The 17024-nt window shown below is 42.0% G+C and overlaps 1 protein-coding gene across 1 annotated transcript; it reads left to right on the top strand.

Moving 5' to 3' along the window:
- Positions 1 to 3010: 3010 nt before the first annotated feature.
- On the top strand, positions 3011 to 16559 carry bmp5 (bone morphogenetic protein 5). The gene is made up of 7 exons (XM_058058307.2): positions 3011 to 3759; positions 7955 to 8147; positions 12388 to 12536; positions 13343 to 13540; positions 14803 to 14879; positions 14955 to 15065; positions 15186 to 16559. The coding sequence occupies exons 1-7, from the start codon at positions 3279 to 3281 to the stop codon at positions 15333 to 15335; spliced, it is 1359 nt and encodes a 452-aa protein (XP_057914290.2). The 5' UTR covers positions 3011 to 3278; the 3' UTR covers positions 15336 to 16559.
- Positions 16560 to 17024: the final 465 nt, after the last annotated feature.

Genomic DNA, 17024 nt, shown 5'->3' with positions numbered 1-17024 from the left:
AAAAAAGATTTGTTTATTTATGATACTGGTTTTAAATTCTAAATGTTTGTGAGTAAAAAAGCCTTTTTAGGAACATTCAGAAAGGATTGTGAACCTCAGAGCTGAGTCTTCAGGGGGTACACCCAAGTTGAGAGAGCGTAGAGGCCTGACAAAGTGTATGTCACGTACGGCGGGGCGGGTACGTCGTTGCGTTGAGACCCCAGGATGCAGAGAGCAGGACCAAAAGTGCAGATATTTTCTTGATTGCTAATGGCTTTGCAATTTGCCAAATAGAACAAAAGATAGGTAATGAACCAGCAAACGGAAGGAGCACACACCTGAACTAAATAGGAGAGGGAGCAATAGGAAGCAGGTGTGGAAGGTAGGAAACGGAAACGAGGCAAGACAGGAAATGACTACCAAACTAAGAGCATACAAGGGGAAAAAAATACGGGGGTGGTGAAGCCCAGTCTTCTCTGGGTCGAGGGCTGGACACACGGCTAACAACCAATGCCGTGAACAAAACAGTTTGGAAAAAAAAATGTGCTTACGCATGATGTGTGTGAATGTACGTATGCTCCCTTAACATTTCAGAATAATAATAATGGATTTGATTTTATATATATGACTTTTCAAGGGACCCAAAGTGCTGCACAATGAAGTGAACACATTATTCATTCACAACTGGTGGTGGTAAACTACATCTGTAGCTACAGCTGCCGTGGGGCTAGTGTGATGGAAACTTGGCTGCCAATTCATACCTACGGTTCCAAACATTCATTTCTATTCATACAGCGGTGGGGAGGCAATACACTGGAGGCAAGGTGGGTAAAGTGCCTTGCCCAGGGACACATGACTGGGTGGAGGGAGCCAAGATCAAACCGCCAACCTTCCTTATTCTGGATGACCTGCTCTACTTCGTTAGCCACTGTTGCCACTTGTACAAAGGTCTTGTAGTATTTAGTAAAGGTGAGTCTCAAGATGTATGCGCAGCGTGGAATCCATGCAGACAGGAAGTGATGTCACTGGTTCACAGTTGAGGCTACAACAGTAACCTGTGTTATTAACATGATGATTATTATTATTATTATTATTATGTTGTTGTTATTGTGCCTGTTGTGAGATCATTTAAACCTGCAATAAAAGCCGGCTGTTCAAGTCCGTTACTTTGGTACCGGTCTCACCAAACAATTACTGCCACCTAGTGGCCCATGTACAATGTTACATTGACAAGTTGGTGGTCTAAATGGCTTGTATTGTATTTGTATTTTAGTTCATTGGCCATTTTTATGTTTGAAAATGCATATTTTCTGTCTAATTATAGGCCGTAGTGAACAGTGGTCATTAATTCATGTTTGAAAAGCTGCAATAGAATGAGAGAGTGATGTTCAAACTGTGTCCAGTAAGACCAGAAAAAGTCACTGGATTGGTCACTAGTCTCTTTTTCGAAAAGTGGAATCTCAAGGGGTCTGAATACTTACTAGATATAGAGACAAATATATGCTATACAGCTATAGCTATGTTGGCAATACCAATCCCTCTTGCTACCTCTTCTTATTCTCTGACAGACCAGGGGCCTATGAGGTGTGTTAAGAGTTATGATGCCATCTACTGTACATACAGTACTTAGAAACACATTATTAATGCCGTTACACGGGCGAGCACGTAGCGCCACATCTATTTGTTGTGGATTTAAAGGAAAACTGCACTTCTATGGTTTATACGTGTCCGTGTCGTAACACGTACACGCCAATAAGTCATTTATACATCTTTTGCGTTTTTTTGCGTGAGAGGGAAAAAGAGGTCATGCTGCAAGTGTGCAACAGAAGAGATCACGCTAGTTGACAGAATAAGAGCTCAGCATGCATCTGTACAGGAAGTGGAAAAGCATGGAGGGGTGTAGCGTGCAGTATGGGAACGCATTGAAGGGACATTTTAACGCTTGTTAATGGGAAAATTCAGAGTTCATGGTGTCATATTTGTAAATAAAATATGTTGTGGCATATTTATTTAGATATTTTGCCTAAATATATATGGCTAAGGTTATGTCAAAGTGAAAGCTTGAAATTGAAATTTACCCAGTTTTTGTTGATAATTGATATTTTGCTGACTCCGGTTTCCTCCCACATTCCAAAAACATGCTAGGTTAATTGGCCACTCCAAATTGTCCATAGGTATGAATGTGAGTGTGAATGGTTGTTTGTCTATATGTGCCCTGTGATTGGCTGGCCACCAGTCCAGGGTGTACCCCACCTCTCGCTCGAAGTCAGCTGGGATAGGCTCCAGCACCCCCCGTGACCCTTGTGAGGATAAGCGGTAGAATTAAGTTAGGATTAGGAGTTACAAGTTAGGAGTTCTTGCGTTAAATTCAGCAACAGGTGGACAACGCCTGTATTGCACACTAGATGGTGCAATTGGGCATTGGCATCCCTTCTAAACTAATTTTTTATATAATTGAGAACAGCTACTTGACAGTCTTGACGGTCTGAGTTCTATATAAATCTTCATGTCAACCACAGCTTGTTTGAAACAATCAGTCAATGTTGTTTTAAGTTTCTGTGTCCTGTGCACACATCTAAAATAATTTATGCTGGCTCTGGTATTCAGAACATGTTTATGATAGTCATCAATAATCGTATGCACTGTGTGGGTAAGAGAGCGCTGCAGCCTCCACCAGCGAGCATGCTGACTTCAACAAGTAGAGGTGATTAAAAGGCTCCGCCATTATTCTTTCACTCGTTTAGAACAGGCTCTCGGATTTCAAGTGTCTCCGTTTACACATGCACCGTGGGAGTGGGTTGACGTTTTATTGCGGCCTCTAGAGGTGGATGCACAAACAAAAAGTTGAGTGTGGGATGTTCTCAGAGGGCAACATGCACATGGACTCCCTCTCTCGCTCTCTCGCTCTCTCTCTCTCTGTGGGGGGAGAAAAGTGAGCTCAGGGGCAAGAGTCGCCTCTTTTTAACTGCAGTCTCATCCTCAGGACACTCCTGCTGACCTTTGGGGCGTAGCTATATGAGTTGTCTTTTTTTTTTTCATCAAAGAGGCGTGAGGTGAGGGACGGGGTCGCAAGTCCATAAAAAGTCCCTGAAGCTTTGGATGGATGAGTAAAAAGCGGTGCAGGAGAGCCACACTCGCGCAGGGGAGAAGGAGTGCCGCTCGGGCTGCAAGCTGATACCTCATTTGTCTCCTCTAAAGCAGCCTGGACGCCGTGCTGCCTCCATCAGTCCATGATTGTGGATATCTGCTCCTCCAGACCAGGGCAATGTAGTTGAACTTTCACACCTAAAGTGAGCAACATGACCCCTTGGAGCCGTGCCGTGTTTGGACTTACTTGGAGCTGTTTGACTTTTCTGTCCTGTGCTCACTGCGCCTTCACTGACAACCATGTGCACTCCAGTTTTATCTACCGGAGGTTGCGCAATCACGAGCGACGGGAGATCCAGAGGGAGATCCTCTCCATCCTGGGTCTGCCTCATCGCCCGAGGCCCTTTTCTCCAGGTAAACAGGCATCCTCCGCACCGCTCTTCATGCTTGACCTTTACAACGCCATGGCCGTGGAGGAAGAGGGGTTAACGCACGGCGCGGGGAAGAGCCACATCGGCAAGGCTCAAGGGAACATCAGGAAAGGTTACTACAGCCCCCCGCATGCAGGCTACTCCCGTGTGGCCCAGCCCTACCGAGCGGCCCCTCTGCTGGGTCAGAGCCCGGCGCTCACCATGACACATGACAACAACTTTCTCAACGACGCAGACATGGTGATGAGTTTTGTCAATTTAGGTAAGCCACACAAACCCTCTTCATGTCAATTTTAAGGTCAAAATTCCGCTCGTTTCACCCTGTGGGGGACAGTGGGAGTCAAAAATATTTGGCACTTTCTCCAGGACCAAAGGATCATTGGTACAAAGGCTGCTCTTTTGGAAGGCAACAGCCATTGTCACCACATTTTCCAAGGTTTCATTCCAAGCTGGAAATCATCTTTTATTTGTTTTTTAATTGAATACAACAGCCCAATTCCACTCATTTTACCCTGATAAAGAAGAGGGCAGCAGGGGTCCTGTTATTGTTAGAACCCAAGGCTCCATTTTGGACGTTCAGGGCCACAAATATAAAGGCAAAATGCCAATGGGCCAATGGTAAAAAAAAAAAAAATCTATTGCTATGATAAACCGTTATTTTTAAAAATGTTGAATTGTGCCTCGTCCAAAATGAGCAATTTTAGTCCATCTATTCCAAATTCTAGTCCACTTCAATTGAAAATGAACTTCCATCCATGTTCAACCATCAAGTTGTACCCATTGTTAAAAAGGAGTCAGTGAATGTCTCATGGGAACACGACAAGGCTTATTATTGGGATCCAAGCTCATGTTTTCTACTTCATTCAGGGACTAAAATAAAAGTGAAAGAGTTATGGGCATCGACCTTTTTATCCCTCTGGTTTAGTGTCAAACACCAGTCGCCTTATTTCATTAGCGCAGTATTTTTGATCCATAATGTATAACTTAGTTGAAACTTATACTATAAATCATCCTTTTCAGGCTTTGTTCAGGTTTCAGTGTGGAATCTGACCATTTGAGTCATTTGTCCTGGAGAACAAAATGTAATTGTTTTGTTCAGTAGCTCAACCGTTCAATGTGCCTTATCAGGTGACTGTCTGACCTTGAGAAAATATATGTTAATTATTTCCTGTCATTTAAAGGTAGGGGGCGATAGTGATAGTTAACTTTAGTTTCAAGCAAGTCGTAGTTTTGACAGATTCCCGAATCAAAAGGATCCGTTTAAACAGAAATGGGATGCCGAGGTGCTCAATACATACAGTATCTATTTTTTGTTATAGAAGTGAATTGTGTGTAGAGTTGCTTGGCAGGAACTCACCTTGGCCTGAGCCCATGTGTTTCCACTTAGCACTCCGCCGGGGCATGTACATTGTCAGCCTTAAAAGCTCTGCTCTCGTTCTGGTGACTGTCAGTGAAGTGTTCAATGGGCCTCTGTCTTTATTACAGTACACTCAAATATAGCGACTGACCTCAGCTCCCTTCCAACCAGGTGCGATATGTGCCGAGGCTTTACTCCACAGGGGTTGTTTGTCAGTCAGTGTACCACTCTTTTCATTCATCAACCATCCATAATCATGGACACTGTTATTGAATTGTTAGCCTCTTGGAATCTACATGATATGCCCGGTGGCACTTCTGCTTCAAATTACTGCCTGTGGCTCGTTTAATGGAAAACACTCAGCAGGAAAGAGTCAGAACTGACCCCTGACCTGTGTGTGTTAAGTAGCCACAGGCGTCCCTTCGTGATAAAATATCAGGAAAGTGCACTGCATGATATCGCTGCACAGTCCGCTGACCTCTGCCGCATGCCTTTTGTTTTGGCGGGGACTTTTTTTTCAGGAACTTTTGTCATTGTCTTTTATGAGCACCATTTAACGATTGCAGAAAATATGTTCAATCATCTTTGGTGTGTGTAGTGTAAACTCAAATAGATACAGTATTCATTACTTGCTGTATCCCTAATGTAGTGACCTCTTTCCATGGCACCGGTTGACTAAATAAAACTAAAATAAAGTAAAACTATGCCTGACAAACACATACTGGAGAGGGAATAGGAACGTGTCATACAGAGTCACACTGTCACATATTATAGTTCATTAATTTGTGTATTGCTCATATTGTACTGAGCGCCCAGACCCTTGTCATCTATCATAAGACGAGGTCAGTTGCATTTCCATGTGACACCTTTCCTAATTGCTATCACTGGTATTCGTCTGTAGTGTCATCAAAAAATGTGCTGATATCAGGTATAATGATGGTTTGAAGGACGAAGCAGTATGGAGAAGACATGGACGATGGATTGAACACCAAAGTCCAAAGTCCAGAATGTAAACCACTACACCACAGCGGCTCAGAGTTAACTGTAATACTAATTTCTGCAAAAGAAACTTCACCTAAAGGCCTTAAAGTTGGGAAGAAATGAAAGTAGTCACTAAATCAAATGTTTTTATGATGCGCCAGTCATCCATCCGCCAGTAAACAACTCTAAAATACCAGTCAAGTGAAGTGATGAAGTTTCAAATGCACCTCTAGTGAGTTTCCTGAACCACTGCCATCTTGGCTGTGATGTCACCTCTTGGCCACCTCTCGGCCACAACAGGTATGTTGTTTGACTGGCATTGATTTACACTGACACTGACAGCTCCATGGAGACCGCAAGACCAGGGACAGCCGTCCACGTTGGGCTTGCAATTTGGCATGAAAACCCATATTATTATTCTAAGATTAGTAGAATATTAATACCCTTTTCCATAGTTTTTGATTTTGTGTTTATATACGTACATCCACATCAGTCACTAGCATGTGTCTCGGCGGAGGAAAGATCGATGGAGATCGATGATCGATGGTAGGAACATTCAGTCTCAAAATGTCCTTTATCTAAGGCACAGTATCAAAACAATTGTCTGGACTGGGAATGAATTCTGTCCCCTTGACCTTATTCAAGAAGCGTCATTGGAGCCTATCCCAGCTGTCTTTGCTGTCTGAGGGTATACCCTCGACTGCAATTCAACCAAAACTGCACCACACCAACAAGGAGTCCACGGGTCCACAGGCACCACCATATGGGATGGTTCTCAGTGAAACGTCACTTGTTCCTTCTTCTCCAGTCTCCTTCCAGAGACAGGTTTCAGTGACCAAAAGTGTTAAAAACAGTATTCAAAAACACATCTAACATCCCGTATATAGAAATGCCTTTCAGTGTTGTTTTTCATAGTAAAAAGAGGTAAAAGGTAAACATGTGTTTTGGTGTCACAGACACTCAGACTCCACCCTGTCATTCATCTGGGAAACTGTTGCCGACATTGGTGATGCTGTTTTGGTCGGCATTGGTCTTCAACTGACCGAACCCGAACAGCAGTACCTATGAAGGTGATTTGGAAAGATTTCATTCAAGTGGCAATTAATTGAAACCACTGTTTGTGGAAATACGGTATTAAGGTATGATCAGAGTAGGTCAACTGAAGGTCAGCAATGAGGTCAGAGCAGACATTTAGGAATCCCGTCTGCTCTCTTCTCTGTCATGAGGAGCAGATGAGAGCGTCTTTAATTGAAATCAGCCTGTTTTCCTTAACTGACAGCCCATTCATCATGGCCGCAGAATGCAGTTAGGCTCACAGTGGAGAGCCTGTCTGCAAAGCGCTACCTGTATTCACTTGACTGATTTAATGAAGTGGAAAGTGCTTTTGTTGGGAGTCAAAATGTTTGGATTGGACTCGGAATGTAAAAGAAGATGTGATAAATGACTCCACTTTTTTGTCCCTGGTGAGTTCATACAATATGTTGAAAAGGTGTGAAGTCATTGTGTGATCTTCTCGACTGTAGTAGTATTTTTTTTTTACATTTGGGCAAATATATGAAACATTACAGTGCATTTCTTACATCAATCAAAATATAACTTTCCATTATTTACATTTGTATTCAACTATTTGATCACAAGCCCAAAAAGTAGGCTGAAGCAAAAGCTTATAAATTCCTACCCCTTTTTGCAAGATATAATCATGTTCATGCCACTGTCTTGTTTTCTCCTGTTATTAATATCAGTTTTATTATTATTGTTATCATTATTGTTATAATCTTTATCATTATTACCATTATTATTGTTATTATTATCACCATTATTATAATCATCATTAATATTAATTACCATTTTCATCATTATAGTTGTAACAATTTTTTGATTTTTTTTATTATTTAATTTTACAGACTTCATTGCTTCTTGTAGAGTGCTGTATCGTTCCATCTGTTGCTTTCTGAAATCCGCGGTATTTGTGCTTTTATTGTCAATTTATTAGCCAACCCCCCCCAGTGTAACATTTACATATCATTTTCTGGATTGCATGTGTCTAACCTTGTGCATTAAAAACAAGAAGTTGAATGAAATTGAAATGAAATTCTTACTGAAATATTTTCTTCCCCAGTGGAGAAAGATAAAGATTTTTCTCACCAACGGAGACACTACAAGGAATTCCGTTTTGATCTGACCCAAATCCCTGACGGGGAGGCAGTGACCGCCGCAGAGTTTCGGATCTACAAGGACCGCAGCCATGCCCGCTTTGACAACATCACACTGAAGGTTACTATTTATCAGGTCATCAAGGAGTTCCACAACAAGTGAGTGTCATCAGCAAACAACCTTGTCATCTGAATGCTGTTAGAACATCAAATGGTACCTTTGCAGTAGCAGTAGCAGCTATTTCTTCTAAGTGCTTAAACCTTGGATCTCCATCTCTGCTCTCCTTCATTCTCACCATGTCGGCCATTACAAATATAGTTCTCGGATAGAGAGGACCCCATTAGCAAGCTGGCCACTTATGAAGCTTGGAGGGTCCATCAGTTATCACTCGTCTTGTGTTTCTTGCCTGGCTGGCCGAGTCCCAGACAAAACCACAAGAGGCTTGTATATGAAAAGGCGCGGGGGCTTCCTAACTGCTCCTGTGGTCAAAGTTAGATCCACTACGCTCGCCTGACTCCACAAGATTCCGGAAATTTAAACAGTGACATAGGTGAATGCACATGGGCCTGCTCAAAAGTGGGCTTTTCTGCAAGAAATATGTGTGGGTGATCGAAGGCAAGATATGACCCTCAAGGGCTTTGAATAGCCCAGAGTCAATAAACTTCACCGTCTTAAAGGGGAAAGGTTTATGTTGGCTTGTTTGTTTTTACAAGCTATAGGCTGTTTTAGGCGCTGTTGCTGAAACTAAAATCCTATAAACTGAGGGTTCCCAGCCTTTATGGCAATGCGGACCATTTAGTGTGGTTGCAGCAGTAACATCGGGGGCGGGGCTGGGCTGTTGTTATACCCTGTGCACAAAAATGTCCACTGTAGGGGGGGTGCAAACCTTTAAGAGAAGAAACATACATGGTGTGTAGGACAAGTAATAGTGACCATAATTAAAAAATACTATATCATTGATTTGCGTACCCTCCTCTGCCTCTGTCCACCAGAGGGTACCAGAGGAGCCTCTCCCCCGGCAGCCATGTCCAATGAAATGCATGGTGGGAATAAGTTAAAATAGTGTCTTTTGTTCATTTAAAACTTGTATAGATATTTGTCTTGTATGTTTCTTAGCTAACCTTTTTAGAGTTTAGTTGGTGTGTGATGATTTTCGTGTCCTTTGTAAGTTAACATCTTGGGTCAGCCTCTTACTTTGAGTAACATCCTGCGATTTCCAATGAGTTGACAAGCTTGTTGTGAGTTATTTTCATAGCTTATGAAAATAAAGAGGTAACTGGGCATATTTTGTCACTTTTGTTAAATACAAAAGTTTGCCAGTCATATTTTTTCATTGTACTCTTCTTAAAATTAACGTTAGAATCGTGTCTTGTTCTTGTGGTCCCAATCTCATGCGTCGTGTTGTCTTGTGAGTTGGGTGAGATTAGCTGAGATTTAAGTTAGGCTTTATTTGATTCCATTTTACTTTATCCGTACTTATATCGTTACTTCTACCAGGAGCCAAAGACACTAGAGAGATAAGACTATTTCCTAAACTCCACAGAGGTACGCCATGGAGTAAAAAGTCCACCATGATGGTAAGCAAGAGAGCTGGGCGGGGCGAGGCCCACAGCAGTGTACAATGTCCATCCATCCATTTTCTATACCACTTATTCTCACGAGGGTCACGGGCATGCTGGAGCCTATCCCAGCTGTCTTTGGGCGAGAGGCGGGTTATAGCCTGGACTGGTCGCCAGCCAATCACAGGGCACATATGGACAAACAACCATTCACACTCACATTCATATTAGGGGTGTGAATCTCAGCACTGAGGACAATTCGATACACATCTAGATGCACTAGCCAGCGATACGATACTTTAACGATACAAGGAATTTTCTGGCGATACGATTCACCGTCTTCACGATACCAAACGATGCAATAATCATTTAGTTCACATCAATGCAATCCGATATGATATGGTGCAATTTCTTGCGATATGATGCAATTCAACATGATGCAAATAAGCAAAGGAAAAAAATGGAATCCAGTATGGTCCTACAAAAAGTATATGGCTTTATTCCTTCTAGGCACTACATTCAGCTAAAGTGCTGTTTGTCTTTTTTACTATGCACCACTTCTTAATCATTATTTTTGCCATCTTAAAACAGAAACAACTTTTCAAAAACAACTTCCACATCGGCTATGCAATTCCAATAGCAGTGGTTCAGTGGTGGAGTCAAACAAACAATAATTACTGCTGTAAAAAATACAGTACAGCAACAACAAAGTTAAAGTGACACCTTCAACAGTGCAATCAATGTTTGTTTATATTCCTGTCTGCTAAACATACTGCTAATATGAATGCGCTAGCAGCTAGGCTAATACAGTAGTGGGGAGCAGGAAGTGGAAAACAACTTCTACCCTTTTAAAATTGGTTCACAATTCAGGAAGAGGGGGGTGGAAGATCCACTTGTTCTGACCTGATTTGCTTGGTTCTTCCTCTGTGTCCGACGAGGAACTAGACGGGGAGGCGGTGGTAGACTTGACTCCGTGTTGTGGTGTCCCCTTTTTAAGGGGGGGTCTGCATGTTTGTAGTGCTGCCGCTGTATGGCTTCTTAACGCGGCATTCTTTGCAAATGACGGACGTTTTGTCGAGCTTTCCGCCGTTCTTTGAGAATCCGTAGTGTTTCCAAACATACCATTTCAACGTTGCGGGGGGGTTAAATATAGAAACTTCCTCGCTGCTGCTTGCGTGTGAACGTCCATGGTGTTTTACTAGTAGTTGTATGTGCCTCACGGCTTCCGTCCGTATTCAATACAAAAGGCCAAATAATCATGGTGCATTCATTGCACCTGGGAAACAGCATACGGGGTATAGTTGAACATGAATAAAACGGCGCTTGCATCGGATTTTACCGATGCCAACAAACGCATCGCGATGAATCTCGATTTCACCCGTCAATTGCATCCATACCCAGTGAATGAGCCGATGCACTCGCATCACACGCATGCGCATCGATGTGTCGATTAATATAGATTATTTTCCCCACCATTAATTCATACCTATGGACAATTTGAGTCACCAATTAACCTAGCATGTTTTTGTGGGATGAAACCGGAGTACCCGGAGAAACCCCCCACACACACAGGGAGAACATGCAAACTACACACAGAGATGCCCAAGTGGGGAATCAAACCCTGGCCTCCTGGCTGTGTGGCCTGTGCGTATTTTTTTTTTTAGCATCAGGGCGTCAATCAAGCCGGAGCTAACGACCACCATTAGGTTGAGGTACATCACTTACAGTTCATGTTGCCTGGTTGTTTGCCAAGTGCCTGTTATCCCTGGCCCCAAAATTAGATGTTCCTCCCACCGCTTATTAATCAGAACTGCCACACTCATAGTAGGAGTGACTCGTAAATAAACCACAATGTCAGGATAGCACAGACACATACGGTGTAACCACGCCAAAGCAGGGTACAATACAACGCCAATTCACTCAAAACATTCCTCTTTTCTCGGACACCTGTTGTATAAAATGTCCAAAGAGGAATTATGTTCACTACTGTACATTTACATGAAATTTCTCCTGAGCTTCAGTTTTATTACACCTGCAATAAACACATGCATAACTCCTGAACGTTTGAGGCCACATGGAAAATCCCGCTCCTTTCCACATCAGCGTAACACAACCACAAGGCAGAACAGGCACTGCTTGAAACGATCTGCTACTTGAAAGGTAAATTAAGAAGCTTTATTCCAACCTTTTTTCATAATTGATGCCTTATGTCAAGCCCACGCTGAAATACACAAATACTCAAACATGGCAATCGCAAACCCTCAACATGCTGTGCCCATGAAATGGCATTAACCTTGAGCTCTGCCGTCAATCATAGTTCAACAAAGATGTTGCAATGCAGAGCCTGCAAACCAAAAAAAGGACCATACCCCTTCCGGGTTTTATATCTGAAGGGCTTTTCAAAGAAGACAGATTAAAAAGAAATGCAGCAGGGGACAGAGATGGAGAACCTCACAACAAGCACTCAGCGTTTGGCGAAGAGGACATCCACATCCACTAAAGATAAGCCTCCGGTACCTCATTTATTATCTCCTCTATTCTAACTCATGGAGACCTGAATTTGGAAAACAGCCTTCAAAGAGCCATATGGGTTTTTTATGTGTGTGTCGCCATTAAGGCTTTGCAATGCTGAGGTGCACAGAAAGTTTTTATTTGCTTTGGAGCTTAGGTCGACCCAGGACTTTGGTAATTTGTTTGCAATGCAGCAAATAAGTGCCTACATTCATTTCAGCGGCTATGCTTGGAAAAGCGTGACGAGTCTACCTGATAACCCACCAGAACAGTACATTTAAAGTGGAACATGTTCACAAGTCATTTATTGATGTGCTCCCACATTCAGAGATGCAGAGACCTTCCTGTTAGACTCCAAAAGGGTTCAGGCAACTGATGGAGGCTGGCTGGTGTTTGACATTACAGCTACCAGTAACCACTGGGTGATGAACCCACAGCAGAACCTGGGCCTCCAACTCTGTGTGGAGACTTTAGATGGTATGTCAAGAACGTCTTTTGTCCTAATTTTGACGCAGCCCCATATGGTCTCTACCTAATTCACAAGGGACACAAATGTACAGTTTGTATGGAAGTACAGATTATAGTAGCAAGTGAGAGTGTCTATATTGAGTAGAGTGTAGTGTAAGACAGGGGTGGGCAAACTATGGCCCGGGGGCCACATCCGGCCCGCCAAGTGTTTGAATACGGCCCGCCCAATCTTTCCAAAGTATTTCATTTAAACTCAACATACAACCTGGCATCATGGCCTGAGCCAACCTTATGATGGTTTTATCAATTTCGTTTTTTGACATGGTCTGTTGTTTACAAAGTGCTCCTGAAAAAAGGGACACAAGCACATAATAATAATAATAACAATTATTATTATTATTAGATTATTATAATCATTATTATAACTATTATGATTATTATAATTATTATATTAATGCTAATTATTATATGAATTATATATAATATTATTGTTATATTTGCATATTTTACATAATAATAATATAATAATTATTATTTTAATTTTATTGTAATTATTATAATATTTTATAATTTTTTAAATATTTAAATATAAATATAAAATAATAAATAATAATAGCAGATTGCATGACAATTTTACAGATACAATAATACCAGGTGGACTGTTACGTGTAAAATATATAGTCTGCCCCCCCCCCCCCGGTAAATTTTGTCATATCAATGCGGCCCGCGAGTCAAAAAGTTTGCCCACCCCTGGTGTAAGACACTGAAGCCTTTTATTGTTTTGTGTATTTAATCCTCACTGTTACATTTTAAAGGGCGCAGTATCAACATCAAATCTGCCGGCATTGTTGGACGCAATGGTCCGCAGTCCCAGCAGCCATTCCTGGTTGCTTTCTTCAAGGCCAGTGGCGTGCTGCTTCGATCGGTCAGAGCTGCCGGTGGGAAAAAGAAGAACCACAACCGCAATAAATCCACTCATCAACAAGAATCCTCTCGGGCACCAAAAAGTGGAGGTATGGTCCCTTTAGTAACGCTCCTTTTCGACTACATGACTACTTACTAACAGTGACGTGTCGTGAGGTTTGTGGCGGGTTGATGGTATTACAGGTAATAGTCATTAAGAGATCAAATCTGTCTGTCTCACACCAAGTACCCTCATGTCCTCCTTCGCTACATCCATAAACCTCCTTTTTGGTCTTCCTCGACACCTCCTACCTGGCAGCATCCTTCTACCAATATATTCACTATCTCTCCTCTGGACATGTCCCAACCATAACTGACTTTATCTCCAAGGCCTTTAACATGTAATATCCCTTTGATGTTCCTGATCCTATCCATCCTGGTCACTCCCAATGAGAACCTCAGCATCCTCATCTCTGCTACCTCCAGTTCTGCTTCCTGTCTTTTCCTCAGTGGCACCGTCTCTAGACCAAACAACATGGCTGGTCTCACCACAGTTTTGTATACTTTCCTTTCATTTGAGCTGAAACTCTTCTATCACATGTCACGCCTGATACTTTTCTCCACCCGTTCCATCCCGCCTGAACACGCTTCTTCACCTCCTTTTCACAATCTCCATTTTTCTGAACTGTTGACCCCAAGTCCTGCTTCATATTGTCAGTACATTAAAGACATCACATGGGCTGTAGTATTTAGGTGTATGTATTTTTTTAGATTATTGTCAACATGCTGACGTTACGTGGGCTTGTTTGTGTATTATTTGTATTTTAATCAGGAAATGTGCAAATTCAGCTATTTTGACTCAAGAAAATGTTAAACGCTTGAAATGACAAATGTAGACCAATATTATATATACACATAATTCTTCCTGCCATCAGTCTCCTCTCACTGTGGCTCGCTCTGACTGATGCGTTCAATGACACCTATTTTTTGTAGTTCTCACAGTATTATTTGGCTTTGCCGTGGAAAGTCGGCATAAGTACAATTGACATGAAGAGCAATTTTGATTCAACATCATTCTCATTCGGTTTTTAACTGCTAAATATTTGTTTACGTGTTCAGGAAACCTTGCCCAAGCTACACGACTTCTAATTGTACAGTTTTTCAGGTACAAATTGATTGCAGATAACAAAGTTGTCCTTGACGGCAGTTCCCACATTTGACGTCTTGACCACTTTAGGCCTCTGCTGTTTTTGAAGCAACAATATGTTATAATTTCACCTTAAAATGATTTCTGCTTTAAGCTGCTCGATTCCTCCATTGGCTTCTGTGATGTTTTTGTGTCCAATTTGCCGCATTGTTTTTGCCATTGCAGATTATAACACAAGTGAGCAAAAGCAAGCCTGCAAGAAACACGAGCTTTATGTCAGCTTCCGTGATTTGGGTTGGCAGGTACGTCAAAACCACTGAACAAAAACAAAGACTGACACAAATAACGAGGTGAAATGAATATCTGTTCCAACACAGGACTGGATCATAGCGCCTGAAGGCTACGCCGCTTTTTACTGTGACGGCGAATGCTCATTTCCACTCAATGCACACATGAACGCAACAAATCACGCCATTGTCCAAACCCTGGTGAGTGTATCCCACATTCTCTGTCATCGTCATCATCGTGTTCTCCGCAGCTCTAATTCATGTGAGCGCCTCAACATTCTCACCTCTTCTCAAGCTTACTTTACTCGCTGTCTTTTATAGGTCCATTTAATGTTTCCTGACAACGTGCCAAAGCCGTGCTGCGCTCCCACCAAACTCAATGCTATTTCGGTGCTTTACTTTGACGACAGCTCCAACGTCATTCTCAAGAAGTATCGAAACATGGTGGTGAGGTCTTGCGGTTGCCATTAGTTTAATTTATGCTGTCTGCAATAGGAAAAGGTCGGAAAACACATCAACTCCAGAATGCGATGTGCTTGTACAGTGTTATGTATATAAAGTTTTATTACCTAATTTATTCTCTGTTCAAAAATAGCACTGAATATTGTGATATTTAAATGGTTAGTAATAATGTTGATTAGACATTGTTCTTACCACACATAATGATGTCCCTTGGCATATACTCCCTTTTATAAATCATTCATTTCACTGGAATCATCATCAGTGAAGGTCTTGTAAATCTTGCTAAAGTGCTCTTTTCAAGTGCGGAAATAGAAAGAAATGTACCAAAAAGATGCCCAGGGGATGACATCACAACTTGAGGTGCCTGTTGGAGGAAAAAAGCAGACCTTTCCAGTACATGTGGTTCTCGGGTTACATACAAGTTTGGTTCCAGTTATATAAGTCGGATCTTATATCTAAGGTATAACTCCAGTGACGTGTGGTGATGTTCATGATCGGTGAGGCACTGACTCCTTTGGAGTTTTCTACATATTAATACAGGTTGTTCATAAAAAAAAAAAAAACGCTAATATTTCAGTTGGGTTAAAAACTGCCTTTAATCTGTACATGAAGTACATGTACCCTATCCTTCTACAGGAATAGCTCTTATACTTTGTTGTAAAAGTCTGATCACCTCCTGGTGAGCTGGGGTGTATACAGTTGTCCTTCAACTTGGAAGTCAAACTCAGTCATCACAGCATAAAAATATCTTGAAATTGACCTGTCAATCTAGTTGGAGCTCACACTACTGTTGTGTATTTCAATAAAGTTTTAATGACGTTTAAAGGGGACCTATTATGCTCATTTTTCGGACCTTTGCATTTAGTCGTGGACTTCTATAGAGCAGCTGTACATGATAACCAGCACAGAAAGCTTTGTAGATCTTCCAGAATATGCACCTATTCCAGATGTATTTATTTCCCGCAAAAACAGTCTTTTCGTTAATTTATTCCACCCTCGGCACGCCTCCAGGCACATCCACACCGTTGTGATTGGTCACACCCCCAAGTGCTCATGAGGACTTCCGGATAGCTGCCGAACCCAACTTTATAGAAGTCTTTTAATGTCCGCTTTTAACATACAGCCATATATGTTGGATCCCGAATCTGATCCGGAAGTCGAGGCCGGACAGTTTCTCAAGAAAAGAGGTAACTTCAAGATGAATGGTAAGTAGTAGGCCTGTCACGATAATGAAAATATATCGATTTATTATATTGGAGGGTTCACTCTTCATGTGTCTGTGAATATTGGCTCTATATGAAATCACCACGGGAGAGAGTGAGCATCTTCTCAGCTTCTCATGAGACGACAACATTCTAACAACCTTTATATGACAGAAAAGCGGAAAAAGCACAGTAGGTCTCGTCTATGGAAGGACAGTAGTCAGTAGTAGTGAGCAGTAGTAGACAAGCACCAGCTCATATCTTATTGTCCGATTAGCAAGAATAATGAAACTTCAGAAAGGAGCACAGTCTAAAGGAGAGGTTGTTGTGTTAAACCGAGGACCACCTGTATGTCCTGCTGAGGGGGGAAAAGGCGAGTGTAGTTTTTTCACCAGCGTCTGTGGTATTATTGTGTTGAATCCAGATGTGAAGTCCACGAGGAGATGTGGTACATACGAGTCCTTGCTCTCCAAGCGGGTGAGGGCAGTGTGCATCA

Source organism: Doryrhamphus excisus, linkage group LG20 (assembly GCF_037039965.1).
Source record: "Doryrhamphus excisus strain RoL-2023G ecotype Guam linkage group LG20, RoL_Dexc_Guam_v1.1, whole genome shotgun sequence".
In the NCBI taxonomy this organism is placed as follows: domain Eukaryota; kingdom Metazoa; phylum Chordata; class Actinopteri; order Syngnathiformes; family Syngnathidae; genus Doryrhamphus; species Doryrhamphus excisus.
Note: the sequence above shows the minus strand (reverse complement) of the source record. Positions and strands in the feature narration are given on the sequence as shown.

Coding starts and splice junctions, on each gene's coding strand:
- bmp5 (XM_058058307.2), top strand. CDS start 3,279: ATGACCCCTTGGAGCCGTGCCGTGTTTGGACTTACTTGGAGCTGTTTG. Junction 3,760..7,954: donor GATGAGTTTTGTCAATTTAG/GTAAGCCACACA, acceptor TTTCTTCCCCAG/TGGAGAAAGATAAAGATTTT. Junction 12,537..13,342: donor CTGTGTGGAGACTTTAGATG/GTATGTCAAGAA, acceptor TACATTTTAAAG/GGCGCAGTATCAACATCAAA.